This window comes from Antrostomus carolinensis, unplaced genomic scaffold (assembly GCF_000700745.2).
Source record: "Antrostomus carolinensis isolate BGI_N321 unplaced genomic scaffold, ASM70074v2 scaffold366, whole genome shotgun sequence".
Lineage (NCBI taxonomy): Eukaryota > Metazoa > Chordata > Aves > Caprimulgiformes > Caprimulgidae > Antrostomus > Antrostomus carolinensis.
In genome coordinates, this window is record NW_010320916.1 from 37795 (window position 1) to 53896 (window position 16102).

A 16102-nucleotide genomic window follows, 5' to 3' on the forward strand; every position below is an offset into this window, starting at 1 on the left:
GTGCTTTCTCACACCGGGGTGCCCTGCAGTGGGCAGATCTCTGCCCCTCTTCTGCTTTGTGGGCAGCCACGATGGCACCACAGAGGTTAAGGCAGGTTGGAGGCTGCTGGAATGCCACCGGACAAAGCTGGGATTGAGGCTGGTGGCGAGGCACTCCCGCCCCCCTCCAGATTCCTGGGGGGTCAGTGCTCAGGGTGGCCCCGCTCTGTGAAGCACACGGCGCTTGCCGGCTTCCCTGCCGGGTGCTGCCTGGCGGCACCCGGAGGGGTGGGAGGCGATGCCCGCTCCTCTGGCAAAGCTGAGGGGTCCTGCGGTGGATCTGCGGATCAGCACAGGCAGATGTGCTCGCCAGAGCCCACGTGAGTGTTCTGCACCTGAAAATAAAGCTGGTCGAGGGTGGAAGGGGAACGTGGATCCAGGCTGCTGCTGCTGCGGCTCTGGGGAAGGGGTTCGTAGGGGATGCTCAGAGGGTAGCACTGCTTTTTCCCTCTGCTCGCTTCCCGGGGTTTTGTCCTAGGGAAGCAGATGTTCAACACCTGGCCTTTGCTTGGCCACCGTCACTGGTGCTCATCTACTGGGCATGGTCTGTGAGTTACAGGCTTGATGGGCTTTTAACTTCTTAAACAAGGCTGGGAGGACTGTGGTGTCTGCTGAGCTGTCCTGCTGTTGCGCTTACACCAGGTAGAGCTGATCCCCTCCTTTGGTATCACCTGGGATAGAGGGGAGGGCTGGAGAGTTCCTTGTCAGCACTGTGGGGCTAACTTACTGCAGTGTCATGAGGATGTGCACATGCAGAGTATTGTTATGGGGGTTTTTATGTGCAAGCAGTAGTTTTAGCTTGAGTGGTTTATTATTCATGGCTCCAAGATTCCTGTGAACTCTGTGGGTGATTGTTTTCTCTGTTTTCTTGGTGCTCCTGGAGTGGCAGGACGGGGTGAACAGCCTACTGTTAGATGTTCTTAGATGAAGCAAACTTAGCACCAGTCTTGGCAATCATTTGATTTCTTTCTGAGAACTGGCATGGATGAAGTATTGTTTGAGCTGTGTGGCCAAATTCCTTGTCTGGTGGTTTCCTTCTGCCTGTTGTCCTCCTTGGCTTGGCTGGATCTCTGTCCTGGACACCTCCAGGAGCCCCTGAACAGGGCAAATGACAAGTGTCTGCACATTCCCCTTGAAAGAGCTGCTGCTTTCTCTCTGGCAAAGGGATGCCTGTTGTATGCACTGTTTAGAAAGTGCTAATGCAGTTACTTATGGTTGATTAATCACCTGGGGATAATTATCACAAATGAGCTCTAATATCAAAGTAGCATTAGATCAAAATGCTGCCATTTCCCCAACAAAGCACATCAACATCTCACTTGTGGAAATGCAACGTGTCCCTGTGTTTTGCACAACAAACTATGTTTTTTCCTGAGAGGAAATCCCCTCTCACTCACTGAGTCCTATGTGAGATGCTTCCAGTCCTGCTGGTGTGTGTTTCAGCAAGTGCAAGAAGATCTTCACTGCCATCACAAGCTGGAGCATGATACAGTGCTAAAGGCTTAGGAAAGGATTCCTTCCCCTATCCACTGCGGATTTGTTGTCCAGGGATCAGCATCTGGTTTTCCAGGATGAGTGATGCAAAGTGTGCTTCCTTCATGTGTCTAGGTTAGGATCTGCTGTCATCTGCTCCAAGGCCTCTCAGAGCATCCCTCCCACCACTGCTCATTCTGAGGAGGAGCAGAGGAGAAGCAGCATCTGTGGAGCAGAAGCGGCATCTCAGATTTGCTGTGCAGGCAGGGAATATCCCTGTGCTTCTGTAGAGGAGCAGGTGGCAGCTCCCACTACTGAGGATGGTGTAAAGAGGTTGGCAGTCCCCCTTGGTCCCTAGGTGGGTCCTGTTGCTCCTCAAAGCACAGCAGTCCTATACAGTATGGAAAGAGATTACCCTTAGCCCTGCAGCGACTGTGACACACAAGGGCCAGCTCTGATTTAAAATCTAGCAGTGAGTTAAGTTCATTGCTGGATAACTGAGGAGCACAGAGATCCTGCGGGACAGGACATGTGCATTCAGACCTTTCTTCAACATTTGCTCTTATTGCTGCTGGAGATGGCACTTCATCCTTCCTCCAGGCACAGCCAAGAGCTTCCCTGGAGGTGCTGACAGGGCCCTCCAGGAGCAAGGCATCCCTCTTAAGAGCTGAAAAGCCAGTCAGGGTCAGGACAGAAGGGGGTAGGTGTCTCCAGGCAAGTGCCATAGGCACTGGACAGTGATCTCTGGATGCAGCGTGGTTCTGTTTCTGCCCAGGCTGAAGACTCACAGGATGGTGCAGGACCTTCGTGTGTAACTCCCCGGGCTCTGAGCAGTGCCGCTGGGCTCCAGGCTCCTCTGGAGATGAATCTTTGCTGGAACGAGATCAAAAAGAAATCCCACAGCCTTCGGTAAGAGTCCTTGCCTAGAGCAAGCTCCGGGCTGGCCTGGCCTTCCAGCCTTGCCTGCTGCATGTGCTTGTCAGGAGGTTTTTGAACTTATTTGCTTGATGAGCCGCAAGAATTCACAGTGACCTTGGTTCGGTTTCCCCTCAGTTTCCACAGACCTCTGAGTCTTTCTCCCTACGCTGAAAAGCATCCCCTCCATTTCCACCCATCCCATCCTCTTCTCCCTCCCCTCCTTCACTCCTGCTTGCTTTCTGCTTTTATCTCCATCCTCTGCTGCTGCTGTCCCTTTTTGCCCCACGGCCTTGCCACCACCTCCTCTGCACTTGTCCCTTCGCTGGGAGCCCTCTCCACCACGCGGGGGGAACATGCCTTCCAGACTGTCAGAGGTTGCAGCTCCAAAGCCAGCATGACGGAGAGCTTAACTGGGGCGTGTTAATTGTCTCCTGCCTTAGTGCAAGGCTCCTGGAAGCTACCCAGTCATGTAAATGCTGAGCCAAGCCCGTGGTGCTGGCCAGAGCACAGCCCCGACCCAGGGGCAGGCATGGAGAGACTCTGTCCTCTGCTCTGGGTTCCAGGGTGATGAACAGCCTCAGGGTTTCCTCTCCCTGATGTCTCCATGCATCACCCCACCTGGTGAAGCAGCATCTGTGCTGGCTGAGGGTCACAAACAGCCCGTGCTGAGGTGTGCTGCCAGTCACTGGTGGGGTCCTGTGGGTGCCTGGGGGTCACCATCCCAGCCGCGATGCTGCGCCTCCCCTCCCTGAGGAACCTGCTTCTCTCCTGTCCATCTGACTACCATCCTGCTGTCCTTACTCTCCTGCCAGGGCTCGGCTGGAGGCCTTTTCTGACCACAGTGGGAAGCTGCAGGTGCCTCTCCAGGAGATCATAGACTGGCTTGGGCAGAAGGATGAGGAGCTCTCGGCACAGCTGCCCCTGCGGGGTGATGTCCTCCTGGTGCAGCAGGAAAAGGAGACACACGCAGTAAGTTCCCTCACACCTTCCCTGCCACTGTTCACTACTAAGATGAGCTGCAGGTGGGCAGCCCTGCCTGGGACCCCCACCTCGTGTCACTGCCTGTGCCCACGGCGTGTGAGTGCACCAGTGCTTGCCCAGCTCCATATCTGCTTCCTGTGGAAAGGCAGAGCCCCAGTCTGGTAGCAAATACCTGCAGCATGTGACAGGCAGAGACTGTCTGGTTTTAGACAATAAATCTGCATTACAGCCTCAAGTCACCTGCAGGTTTTAGAGCTGGTAGTGGGCTCCACCACTTCTCTCCTTGTTTCTTCCTTACATCCTACCTCTGCAACAGAGGGAGTTGCCTCTCACTGGCCTCTGTGGTTGGGATCCTGGAGCCTGAGGAGCTTGGTTGGTCTAAAGGCCAATGGGTGGTCTGGACATGAGTGGTTCCTGCAGGAGCACATTAGCATGGTATCTGAAACTGGGGTAAACCCAGACAGATCAGAGTTTCCTGCTTCCCTGATCAGAGCATTTCCTTCTCACTGCCAGTGGCTGTCGGGCTTTAGTTGTTTGTACCTTGAAAACAAAACTAAACTGTTGCACTGTTGCTATCCCTCATCCCCACTGGACCTAGCCACTTCCCCGGCTCACAAATAGCCAATCCAGCAGACAGCACCAGTGTGGGGCTGCAGCTGGAGGGGAGGAGAGGACATCCTAAACCAGCCTGCCTCTGAAGTCTGCCCTGGCAAGATGCTTTGGGGCATTCTGCTGTTCCCCTCCTTGCTCTTCCAGCAGCTGGACCTGTTGCTGAACAGCAACTGGAAGGACTGTTTGCACGTCCGTGCTCTTGCTGTGTGAGGAGCATCTCCAAGCAGTGCCTGTGAAAGCAATCATCAGTGAAGCAGTTCCTTTTGCACAGCCCTGGCTTAACACAACTTTCCGGGCTTGCTGCTTTGCCTCCCCCCTCCAGCAAAGCTGCAGTTCACATCTCTGCAGGATCCACCTTCTTGCTGATGGTCATTCCTTCCCTGAACTGGAAAAATAATTCTCTGTTAACTTCTCTCTGTGTCACCAGTGGGGTTTGGGCCCTGGATTAAATAAATCACTGCAGCAGCAGCATGGGGGCATGATAAAGTAAGGCTTGGGGTAGCAGAGGCGTGATTCTCCAGCTCAGCCTGCTGTCTCATCTCTGTGCTCTGCTCTCCAGGCTTTCATGGAAGAAGTGAAATCTCGGGGACCGTACATTTACTCTGTCCTGGAGTCAGCACAGGCGTTCCTTTCCCAGCATCCGTTTGAGGAATTAGAAGAACCAAATTCAGAAAGCAAAGGTCTGTGGAGCTCCCCCTTCCTTCCATAGCACAGCTCCTCCTGGGCTGGACCAGAGAGGATGGATGGAGGTGGTTGGTGTGGCACAAAGCGGCCAGTGTGCCACAGTCAGTGCTCTACCTCACACCATCACGCACCAGGTTGTTTCCAGTCCTTTGGCCAAAGGTCAGAGCGGTGCAGATCGGTGCTTCTGTCCCAGGCAAAGGCAGAGGCTGCTGGCAAAGCCCATGGTGGAGTGCATCTCGTGAGACAGTATCAGATGTGCTCTGGGGTAGGTTTTTACAGGGCAGTGGGGCTTGTGCCTGTGAGGACAGACAGAGAGCAGACAGAGCTCTGTGGGCAAGCTGGATACCTAGAGGAGCTGGTGCAGCCATGGATACTATTACCACTTGGTTTCCCTCCCTCTTTCCAGTTTTCTTTAGATTTTTTTTTATCTCCCTTTTCCCTGCTCTCCCTCCATCTCTTTACCACCCTTCTCTGGGCTGAGCTCTCATTTTTGCTCTCTGTTCCTCTCCTGCTTTGCTTTTACAGATGTCTCTCCTCGGCACCGGATCCAAAACATCAGCCGCTTTGTCTGGAAGCAGGCGAACGTGGCCAGTGAGCTGTGGGAGAAGCTCACAGCCCGGTGTGTGGATCAGCATCGTCACATCGAACGGACACTGGAGCAGCTGCTAGAGATTAAAGGAGCCATGGAGGAGCTCATCGTGACACTGGACCAGGCTGAAAGCGTGTGTGAAACCTGGGAACCCATTGGAGACCTCTTCATTGACTCCTTGCCAGAGCACATCCAGTCAACCAAGGTACTTCTGGCTCTGAGAAGGCTCCAGCTTTGGCCTCAGAGATTATGAGATGTTGCTCCCCAGGAGGGCAGTGCTGCTCCTCCCCACTGCTCAGTCCAATGCAGCCTCATCACTTGGCGTCTTGGGGGCCATGTGCTCCCTCTGACTGCCCCTTAGCTTTGTGAGAGTGGATTTAGCCCTCGTGGTCCTGAGCAATTGGCTGTGCTGAGCACCTTGTCATGGCACAGACCTTACACAGGTACAGTGGCTCAGCACAGATGAGCCATTGTTCACATCCCACTTCTCAGGAGATTTGAGAAATCTGCAGCCTGGATGGTTTGGGTTGGGTTTTGTTTCTCCCCTCCAAGGTGTCCTGTGGGAGGGTTAGTCAGCAGGGTCTTGCCAGCCACTAGCCCACCCTAGCTTATAGCAGAGGAATCAGATCCAAGTCCTGACCACTCACCTGCTTCTTTTCCTTCTTCCCCTGCCCTGTGCCTGTTCCCCTGGGCACGGGACTCCAGCTGTTCAAAGAGGAGCTCTCCCCCATGAAGGATGGGGTGAAAGTAGTCAATGATCTTGCACACCAGCTTGCCATCTCAGATGTCCACCTGTCCATGGAGAACTCTCGTACCCTGGAGCAGATCAACACGCGCTGGAAGCAGCTGCAGGTGGGAAGGAGTCAGGACCAAGCACTGCAAGTAAACCATAGATGGGAGGATGCTGGTGAAGGGCTGTCACTGCTGAGCTTCAAGGACAATAAAGTAAGGCTTGGCACAGGAGGATGGTATAGCTGATGTTCCTGGAGGAGGAGAGCATCAGTTCTGTGTGAGGAAAGTGGCTGGTAAACCTGTAGAGGTCTTAAGCAGGAAAAAGCAATGGGAGGAACAAAGGATGATGTCTGAGGAGAATTTGGATCTGATGGGGGTTTGGTATCAGCTGTGGTTTTGTTGATATCTGTGAAAATATGGATACAGGTAAGCTGCAGCCTGTGCTGCCTCAGCCTGTGGGAGGAGATGTAGAGGGCTGAGCAGACTGGGGAATGCAAATACCAAGGCAGGTGAGGAAGGAAGAGGACCTGCATACTGGGGCATGTCTGAGTCCTTCCACAAGCCTTCCTGAATGGGGCTTCAATCTGAAATGCCTGATGGGCTGCTGCTGAATTCTTCTGTCCCATTCTCCAGGCCTCCATAAACGAACGCCTGAAGCAGCTCCAAGATGCGCACCGGGACTTTGGACCAGGCTCCCAACACTTCCTCTCCTGTACGTAAGCGGGTCCTCCTGGCTTCCCACCATGAGGCTGCCTCTGCAGAGTGGCTTAGCCTGGGCTGTGGCACAGGACAGTGGGGTGCAGAGTCCTGTGCTGAGCCCAGAGACCCCAGAGTCACGCACACAGCTAGAAAAGGGTCCAGGCCAGTGCCTGGTGCACAGGAACCAGAGCAGGAGGTGTCTCCCAAAGTTAGTGTTTTGCTACCTCACCCTGTGGGACCAAGGGTGGGACATGAGTGTGGTTCCCCTTCAGAGTGCAGAGCTGTGACACTCACAGCAGCAGCAGCTCTCAGGTGATAAGGGGACTGTGCCAACCTTAGAGACTGCGTGGGCAAGACAACATGTGGCAGAAAAAGGCAGTCCCCCATAACTCCTGTTAGTCATTTGGAGGCCAAAAATGTGCACTTTAAGGAGGTTTTCATTCGTGTGGTGAGATGGAGCCATGCAGTTCCTACAGAGCTGAGCTGCTGTGGGCTGACAGCTCTCAGACCTGCAAAGGTTGGGCAGCAGGTTGTGCTCCAGAGTCTGGGGTCCATCCTCGGAAATGCTGAGCCCTGCAGGATCTCCAGATGTCAGTGGGGTTTGTTGGCCTGTGTTTCTCTGCAGACAATGATCTCCTATCTGAAGGGAAGAGTGACTTTTCCAGTTACTGGAATTGATAAGCTGCCTGTGACAAGGGAAAATAGCTGAGGGTCATAAAAGGGCTTTTGTCCTTTAGATATCAAACATAGGGTGGCAGGCAACTGGTATGGGATGTGTCATCTCCCTGAGATGCTGCAGCTGACACACAGAACATGAGCAATGCGAATAGCAGGTGCCCAAGCCTGGCACAAGCCTGTGAGTAAATCACAGCTGCTATGAGACCTGCCCACTGGTGACCATAGGGTTGCCTTGGGCATCATCAAAAGCATCAGGAAGTGTCCCCTCCTCAGTTCTGAGCTCAGCCAGATTCAGAGCCCCTGTCACAAGAGAGGCAAAATGCCTCTGACATGACCAGCAGTCTTATGCCTCTCTTATGGGCAGCATCTGCTTGCCCACTCCAACACCTCCAGCTGGGGTGGGAAGGAACAGGTTCTTCAGAGGCACCTACCTGCTGACACAGTCCCACCAGGCTCTCATCAGAAACAGCATCAACCTAAAGGAGCACTTGGTGTTGATCTGACATCTGTGTCTCTCTTTGCAGCCTCTGTCCAGGTCCCCTGGGAGCGAGCCATTTCCCCCAACAAAGTGCCATACTACATCAAGTGAGTGTGCTCCCAACCACAGCCCGTGGTCTTCTCTGGCCCAGTGGGAACAGGAACTGGGGACCAATTAGGAGCAGGGGCAGTGAGTGGCCTGGTCTGAGCACTGACCTCCACCAAAGCGTGTCGTCCCCAGCCTGTCAGAGCCAGGCTGTCCCTGCCTGCCAAGCTGCCCCTGATGAGGAGATCACTGGCAGCAAGTGGAGACATCCTGCTGGGGCAACTTCCACACTGCTGTGCCTGGGGAGTGTGCTGACCGGGGTGCAGCAGCCCTGGTGTCTGTAGCCACTGGGGAACTTGCTCCCAGGGCTGGCTGGGTCTTTCTTTTCATCTCTCATGGCAGCTGCTTAATTCCCAGCTTGACTCTTGGTTTCCTTCTATTTTCTTTCCAGCCACCAGGCCCAGACCACGTGCTGGGACCACCCGAAGATGACGGAGTTGTACCAGACACTGGGTAAGGAGGCTGCCACAGCATCAAGTAGCATCCACCTTTTCACAGTGTGGGGTGAGATGTGAGATCCCCCAGCCCACCTGCTCCCCTCTGTGGCACAGGACCCCCAAAAGCACTGGGGTGCGACCTCCTGCCAGGCTCTGCCCTGACTCCTCCCACAAGCACTCTTCTGCTGGTGGGGCCGGTGTCTGGGAGCTGCAACTGCTGCTTCCTGCCCTGGAGATAAGGATGTCGAGCTGTGGTTTTATTCTTTTCCTGTGTTTCTGCAGCGGATTTGAACAACATCAAGTTCTCAGCGTATCGGACAGCTATGAAACTACGTCGGGTGCAAAAAGCCCTGAGATGTGAGTGCTGGAAGTATTTCCCTCCTGCTGAGTCTCCCTCGATAAAGGCATTAAACTAACAGAAGCTTTTATCAGCACATCAAAGGCAGGATCCCACCAGGGGACAAGCAGCTGAGGCGAGAAGCCCTAGGAAGATGAGCCTATGGCTAGAAAGCTGAGCAAATCCGCCAGCGAGGTGTCTGTGTCAGCGCCTTTCTTTGCAGGCTTAGGGTGGAAATGCCTCAAGGGCAGGTGTTAGTCAAAGGGATTTGAGAACAAAGTGGTCCAGCTCAGAGTTACAAAGCTGTGGGATCAGGCAGGGGCTCACCCAGGAGCTTCAAGGGAGCCTGGAGAAGCTGTGGATGTAACTGAGAGGAGACGCCAGCATCACTGGCAGGGGCAGAGAGGGCTTCACTACTTAAAGAGGAGGAAGGGAACCAATAAACCTGACTTCTGCACTGTTGGTAAAACTCCAGTTAAAACAAGAATTAATAGCCAGGTGAAAATGATGTGGTAGGAGTTCAACACGACACACAGCTCTCCAAGAGGCAGCTGCTCCCTGGAAACTGCTGAGGAGTTTCTGGGGGAATCAGTGAGCAGGCACACAGAAATCTGATAGATCCTCGGCTGCTGGAGAGCTTTTGGCAAGGCCTCTCACCTAAGGCTCTGTCAAAATTAAGCAGCAGGATAAGGGAAAACCCCCTCCTGAATTAATCGTTCTGGATGGAGGGGAGGAGAGGAGACACAGCTAGGCAGCAGTGGGGATTCCAGGCAGACCTGTGCTCCTTGATGTCTTGGAAAAAGGCGATGAGTGAGGATGAGAGGAGGTTTGGTACTTGAGGGAGTTGAACCCTGACTGCAGAGTATTTTCATGACACTGTGGTGACCAGGCTGTCCTATACCTGGGGACATTCAGAGCTGGTGTAGTGCAAATGGAGGAAAGCAGCAGTTAGCTTTCCCCACCCTGCAAAGCTGTCCATGCAGCAGTGGCCGCAGAAACACCAGGTATGGTGAGGGAAAGGACAGAGAAGAAAGCAGAGCCCTTCTGTGTGCTGCTCGTGCATCTTTGGTTGCCCAGAAATGATGTGGAAGAACTTGAATAAGTTCTTCTTAGTGAAGACATACTTGAGAAGGGCAAGGAGGCTGCCAAGGCAGCTTCCCCATGACAGGAGGTTTGGTGGAGTGAGTGGCCATTGTGGGCAAGAGGCAGTGTGGGACATGTCAGAGCCATGTGCAGCCATGTGTGGATGCGAGGGTGAGCAGGAGCAATACTCGCTGGCATGTCAACTGGGGGTCCCCAGTGCAACTGTCAGCAGCTTTGACAGGAGAAGGGAGGACTTTTCCATAGAGTGAAGTTACAGTGTGGAAGTGGCACATAATCCCCTGGGAACATAAACGATCTCAGAAACAGAAAGACTTTCAGGAAGGAAAGATTGCTGGCTGCCAAACACAGTACACATGCAGCCTGCGTCCATAGCAATCTGAAGGCAGTGCAGCCAGGGAAGCTCACCCTGTCCTGGCCCTGTTTGAGGTTTGTGCCTCGACACACGCTGCCAGTCAGAGCTGGAGACAAGACTGCACCTCTGGGCAGCTGCTTGTAGGGGTCTGTGTGACTGTGCCCTCTCACCTCCCCACACCAGCCCTCCAGGGACCCAGCACCTACAGAGGCCATCTCTGGGTGCCTGTGGCTCTGCACGGAGCCTTGCACGGCTGGTGTTCTCATGGCCATGGCTGGCTACAGCAACAGGGAGGTCACACAGAATGGTGGCTCAAGTTTGACTATAGGTGGAGATGTGGGTACTCTGGGAAGGGTTTGTGGGTGGGAGAGCAATTCTGGGAGCTGTGCCCATTCTCACAGCATCTTCCCCACCACAGCAGGGCTGGATCTCCCTCCTCTTGGTTCTCACCTCTCCCATTTTCCTCTCTGCCTCTGATCCCTTCACCTGTGTCTTCTGTGCAGTGGACATGGTGACCCTGGCCACAGCCTTGGAAATCTTCAATGAGCATGACCTGCAGCCCAGCGACCGGGCGATGGACGTGGTGGAGGTCATCCACTGCCTGACTGCCCTCTACGAGAGGCTGGAGGAGGAGCGGGGCATCCTGGTGAATGTGCCCCTCTGCGTGGACATGAGCCTCAACTGGCTGCTGAATGTCTTTGACAGGTACCAGTCCCTCAGCATCCCCCTGAGTTGTCGGGCTGCCATGATTAGAAGGAAACCTGAGTTGCTCTTCCCACCGGCAGTGCTGCAAAAAGGTCCTGGCCACTAAGCAAGGTGGCTGCCTAGTGTGGACTTGCCTTGCTGACCCCCCCAGCATAAAAAAAATCCCTCCAAAACATTTGCAAACCTGTGCAATATCTCACCTTGCAGTGGCCGCAGCGGGAAGATGAGGGCTCTCTCCTTCAAGACGGGCATTGCGTGTCTGTGCGGGACAGAGGTCAAGGAGAAGTTTCAGTGTGAGTTCCCCATCTCCCTCCCCTAGGGTCTGGTGTTCAGTAACCTGGGGAAAGTGGGAGTGCTTTTGTTTCCTGGTTTAGCCCTTCTTTGCCCAGAAAGAGCAGAGAAACAGCTTTCCTACAGCAGTGACTAATCTGTTTGCACCACCACCTCTCCCTCTCTCCCTCCCCAAGCCCACGCTGCCTAAATTAAGAGGCATTTTTGCAGACTGACTGGTGCTGCGGTGATCTTGCTTGTATGGCACTATAAGGAACAGTGCAGAGAAGGCAAAGAGGCAACAGTCATCCAGTGCCTCCCAGAAGGAAGAAACCTGAGGGTGCATGACTGGCCAAGGAGGTTTCAGACAAATTAAAGGAAGCCCCTTTCCTCATTGCATTTGAAGCAGGGTACTGTCTGCCATGGGATGCTGCGGAGGGGTTAGTGTAGGAAGCACCGAGGGGGGAAATAAAGGGATTGGGCAGATTGATAGAGGACAGGCCAGCTGTGGCTGTTAGAGAGGTGATGTGTGTAACTGTCTCAAGAAGGCTCTGAACTCCTGGCTATTGGGAGCTGAAGGACACTGGGAAAGGTTATTAAATCATAGCTCAGTTTTTCCCTCTTATTTGAGGTCCCTGCTGGAGACAGGTGGTGGGGCCCTGGCTCTGATCCACACACCGCTCCCCCATGCCTGCATCCTGCCCGCTGTGTTGGGGCACCAGCCGTGTCTCTAACAGGGCTGTGTGTCCATCCTGCTGCCAGATCTCTTCAGCCAAGTGGCGAACGCCGGGGGACTGTGTGACCAGCGGCACCTTGGCGTCCTGCTCCACGAGGCCATTCAGGTCCCACGTCAGCTGGGGGAGGTGGCAGCATTTGGGGGCAGCAATGTGGAGCCCAGCATCCGCAGCTGCTTCCGCTTTGTGAGTAGGATGCCCTGGCCCATGCTGTCCCCTCTGCAGCAGCCATGCTGGTGGAGGTGGCAAGGAGCTTGTGCCCCATCACAGCTGGGTTCTTGCTCTGAGCAGCCCCTTCCTCTCCCCTCCCCAGAGCAATGGGAAGCCTGCCATTGAGGCGTCCCAGTTTCTGGAATGGGCCAACCTGGAGCCTCAGTCCATGGTGTGGCTGGCCGTGCTGCACCGGGTGACCATGGCTGAGCAGGTGAAACACCAGACCAAGTGCTCTGTCTGCCGGCAGTGCCCCATCAAGGGCTTCAGGTAGGGGTTGTGATATGGGACCTTGGCCCCCAAGGGAAGTGCATGGTGTCCTGCAAGAGGGAAATGAATTTTCTCTGGGTGGTTGGGGGAACCTGGAGCTCTGCAGAAGCAGTGTTTCAGGCAGGTCGGACCAGGTGCCAGCAGAGGGGAAGGAAGAAGATGTTTTTCTGGGGACTTCAGCCATCAGCACTGTGGGTTCAGTGCTGTGTGAGAGCAACACAGACCACTCTGTCCCCTGCTGAGCTCTCCTTGGGCTCTAAAATTATGTGGGTTTGCTCACTCTCACTGCCTCCCTGTGACTCAATCTCTCCAGGTATCGGAGCCTGAAGCAGTTCAATGTGGATATCTGCCAGACTTGCTTCCTCACCGGGAGAGCCAGCAAGGGCAACAAGCTGCACTACCCCATCATGGAGTACTACACTCCGGTACGGAGCTGAGCTGGGCTGGGAGGGCTTTGACTCAGAGCAGGTCCCTATCAATGGCAGCAGTCTTGTGATGTTCAGGCTGGTGCAGCCCCAGAAGTGGATCCCTTGTATGTTTTTGTTCCCCTCTGCATGCTGGAGGTTGCCTGTGTCCTTGCTGTTCTGGGGCTTGTGGTGAGTGGGATGCATGGCATCCACCAATGCTCCAGCCTGGCTTGTGCCAGGCCCCATGACAGGCTGACAGAGCTGCCATGTGCCCTCCTTGCTCCCTCACTTGTGTCTGCCTCCTCCTCCATGGAGCTCGTGCCCAGCCTGAAGGGACTTCTTTCCTGCAGATGCTGACCTGTGGTCCCCTACTTTTCATTAAGCAGCACCTTGGTAATGTTTGTGTCTATGCAGACCACGTCCAGTGAGAACATGAGAGACTTTGCCACAACGCTGAAGAACAAGTTTCGGTCCAAGCAGTACTTCAGCAAGCACCCACAGAGGGGTTACCTGCCCGTCCAGTCCGTACTCGAGGCTGACTTCTCTGAGACGTGAGTTGTCTGAGCTGGATCTGGGCTGTGCTTTTTGACTCTGACTGAGAAGTGGCCTCCATGATTGGAAGCAGCACCTCAGCTGTGAGACAGAGCTCCTGTGGGAGGGCTGGAGAGGGGCACTTACTCTGGGGGTCACGGCACCTCATTCTTGGAGAAACAGAGTTTTCAGTCTCCCTCTCTAGCCTGTCCCTGGCTCTTCTCAGCCCAAGTGAGAGCAGGGCAGCTTCTCCAAGCACTAGCTTTGAGTGAGGACTGCCAAGCCTTGCTGACCAGTGTGCATCTCTTCCAGACCCACCTCCTCCCCGATGTTACCGCACGCTGACACCCACTCCCGGATCGAGCACTTTGCCAGCAGGTATCACCAGTGGGCACTGCTGTCATGCCAGGGCATGGAGCATGACTCCAGTGGGTGTGGATGGGTTTTTGGGCAGATGTGTGGTGAGCTCCTGCTACCTGCAGCCCCCTCCACGACTCCCAGTGTGCTGCCTGGCAGGCAGAGGCTGGCTGCAGCGCTGTTGGGAAGAGGCAGCTGCAGGGTCAGGCAAACCTGCCTGCACCACATTATTCCTGCCTGGGACACAACTGATTCCACGCAAACCAACAGAAAACACCATGTATTTGACAGCAGGTGTCTTGGTGATGAAGCAGCCTCCATGTACCCTCCTGTTCTTCCCAGCATGAGCTGCTGGTTGGATTCTCACCAGGCAGATCCCTCAATGTCTTGCTTTGCCTGTGTGCTCCCCAGTGCTGCTTGCACACTTCCCATTGCTGCTGCCTTGTGGTTTGTAATGCCTCTGTCCTCACCATGGGTCCAGGCAGAGTGGGGACCCAGGAAGCCCAGGAAGCCTGTAGCTCAGCCCCTAAGCTGGAGCTGGTTCACTTTCACCCCTTTCCTTTGCTTCTGTGAGAGGAGGCTGAGCTGGCTGCATGGAGCAGCCCTTTGTTCTGGAGACTCACCCCAGAGCAGCAGTGTCTTTTGATTTCTAAAAAGGCAAAACTCTCTAGAGCCTGTAAAGAGGGTTCGGCTGGTGCGGGCGAGCTGGGAGACCCTGCCAGAAAGGGGTCTTGCAGGGGCTGCCCTGGGTAGAGAACAGTGAGCAGACATTCAGAGTGTCTCTGACTATATCTCGACCTGTTTCTCTTCCCTCCAGGCTTGCAGAGATGGAAAGCCAGAACTGTTCCTTCTTCAATGACAACCTGTCCCCTGACGATAGCCTGTGAGTTCTACCTCCTTTCCATCCTTCTCACCTCCTCCTGAGTCAGGGCTCTGGTGGCTCTGTTCCTGCCTAGGGCACAGAAATGCTTTCCTTCCCAGCTGCTTTGAGTCTGAGGCTCTTGGACATCCCCCAGCTACCCAGGGGTGCTGAGCCACTTCTGAGTTCTTGACTTGGGGCAGCCAGAACGAGCTCCCATATGAAACCACCTCCCTCCAGGATGTCTTTCCCCAAGGGCACACAAATCCATGGAGACCAGTGTTCCTCACTAAGGTGTTTCTCCACCTACTGCAACAGGGACGAGGACCAGTATCTGCTGCGCCATTCCAGCCCCATCACTGACAGAGAGCCTGGGGGCAACCAACAGGTTCCAGGAAGCCTCAACACGGATGAAAAGGGAGAGCTGGAGAGAATCCTGGCCCACTTAGAGGATGAAAACAGGTAGGGGCATGGGCAGCTCTGAAAGTGGGTTTTATAATTGAAGGGGAAGGGGCTGGAGAAGCCTGGCAGAGCTCAGAGAGGATCCAGAAGATAGCTGCTGGAGATGGAGGTGGGGATTGGAGTGGGTGGTCTGGAGGGTGTCTAGGCTGAGCCCTAAAACTTCATGGGAGCACTCAGTGGGGGTGTGTTCTCCAAGGAAGGGAGAAGACCCTGTTCCCCAAAATGATCCTGCCCCCATCCCCAGAACCTGTTCCCCTTCTGAAGCCCAAACTGGTTGAAGTGAGCCCAGGGCACTACTGTCTCTCTTGTCCCTGAGCCCTTCACGAACAGTGGTGGTGCTGCTCTGGACCACACGAGGTGAGGCTCTGGGCACGGCAGCTTGGCTCAGGAGGTGGTGAGGCTTTCCCTGCCCTTGTTCTCAGCCTCAGAGGAAGCAGTTGCATGTCTGTCTGTAAACTGCCTGAGCGGGGTAGGGCTGCAAGGAGGCCACTCTGCAGTGCAGGGACAAAGTCCAGGAGTGTGTTGGCCCTCAAGCTTCACATGTGGCAAAGCCTCCAGGGTGTTTTGTCTCTGAGTCATGGGCCATCCTCAGTGTGCAGCTGCGGGGTGTTTGCAGAGAGAGCAAACTCTGTTGGTGTGAGAGCGGTGATGCTGACATAGGCTGTCTTGCAGGATCCTCCAGGGAGAGCTGAGACGTTTGAAATGGCAGCATGATGAGGCAGTGGAGTCTCCAACCTTGGCTACAGGCTCCTCCGAATCAGTGCAAGACCCACGCAATGATGAGCTCCTGGCAGAAGCACGAATCCTCCGGCAGCACAAGAGCCGCCTGGAGACCCGCATGCAGATCCTGGAGGACCACAACAAGCAGCTGGAATCACAGCTGCACCGGCTGAGGGAGCTGCTGCTGCAGGTACTCTCAGAGCAAGGACCCGGGGGAGCCCATCCTTGGGGTGGGCTTTGCCATAGCAGAGCTGGGGCGGTGGCAGAAAGGGATGGTCAGAAGTGGGGGAGGACAAGGACAGAGGATCATGACAACCTCCCTTTTCTCTCCAGCCTCCGGCAGAGTCAAATGGCAACGG

At 54.8% G+C, this 16102-nt stretch overlaps 1 protein-coding gene across 1 annotated transcript in view; it reads left to right on the forward strand.

Annotated features, from left to right (window-relative positions):
* Positions 1-16102, forward strand: part of DRP2 (dystrophin related protein 2) — an 18965-nt gene that overhangs the window by 2420 nt on the left and 443 nt on the right. The window contains exons 2-20 of the mRNA XM_010169700.2: positions 2288-2421; positions 3243-3399; positions 4583-4703; positions 5233-5501; positions 6002-6148; positions 6662-6740; positions 7930-7990; positions 8380-8441; positions 8708-8782; positions 10722-10923; positions 11131-11216; positions 11956-12113; positions 12241-12407; positions 12721-12832; positions 13229-13365; positions 13658-13723; positions 14520-14585; positions 14880-15023; positions 15696-16086. Of these exons, the coding sequence (XP_010168002.2) occupies positions 2288-2421; positions 3243-3399; positions 4583-4703; positions 5233-5501; positions 6002-6148; positions 6662-6740; positions 7930-7990; positions 8380-8441; positions 8708-8782; positions 10722-10923; positions 11131-11216; positions 11956-12113; positions 12241-12407; positions 12721-12832; positions 13229-13365; positions 13658-13723; positions 14520-14585; positions 14880-15023; positions 15696-16086 (2634 nt within the window). The remainder of the gene's footprint in view (positions 1-2287; positions 2422-3242; positions 3400-4582; positions 4704-5232; positions 5502-6001; positions 6149-6661; positions 6741-7929; positions 7991-8379; positions 8442-8707; positions 8783-10721; positions 10924-11130; positions 11217-11955; positions 12114-12240; positions 12408-12720; positions 12833-13228; positions 13366-13657; positions 13724-14519; positions 14586-14879; positions 15024-15695; positions 16087-16102) is intronic.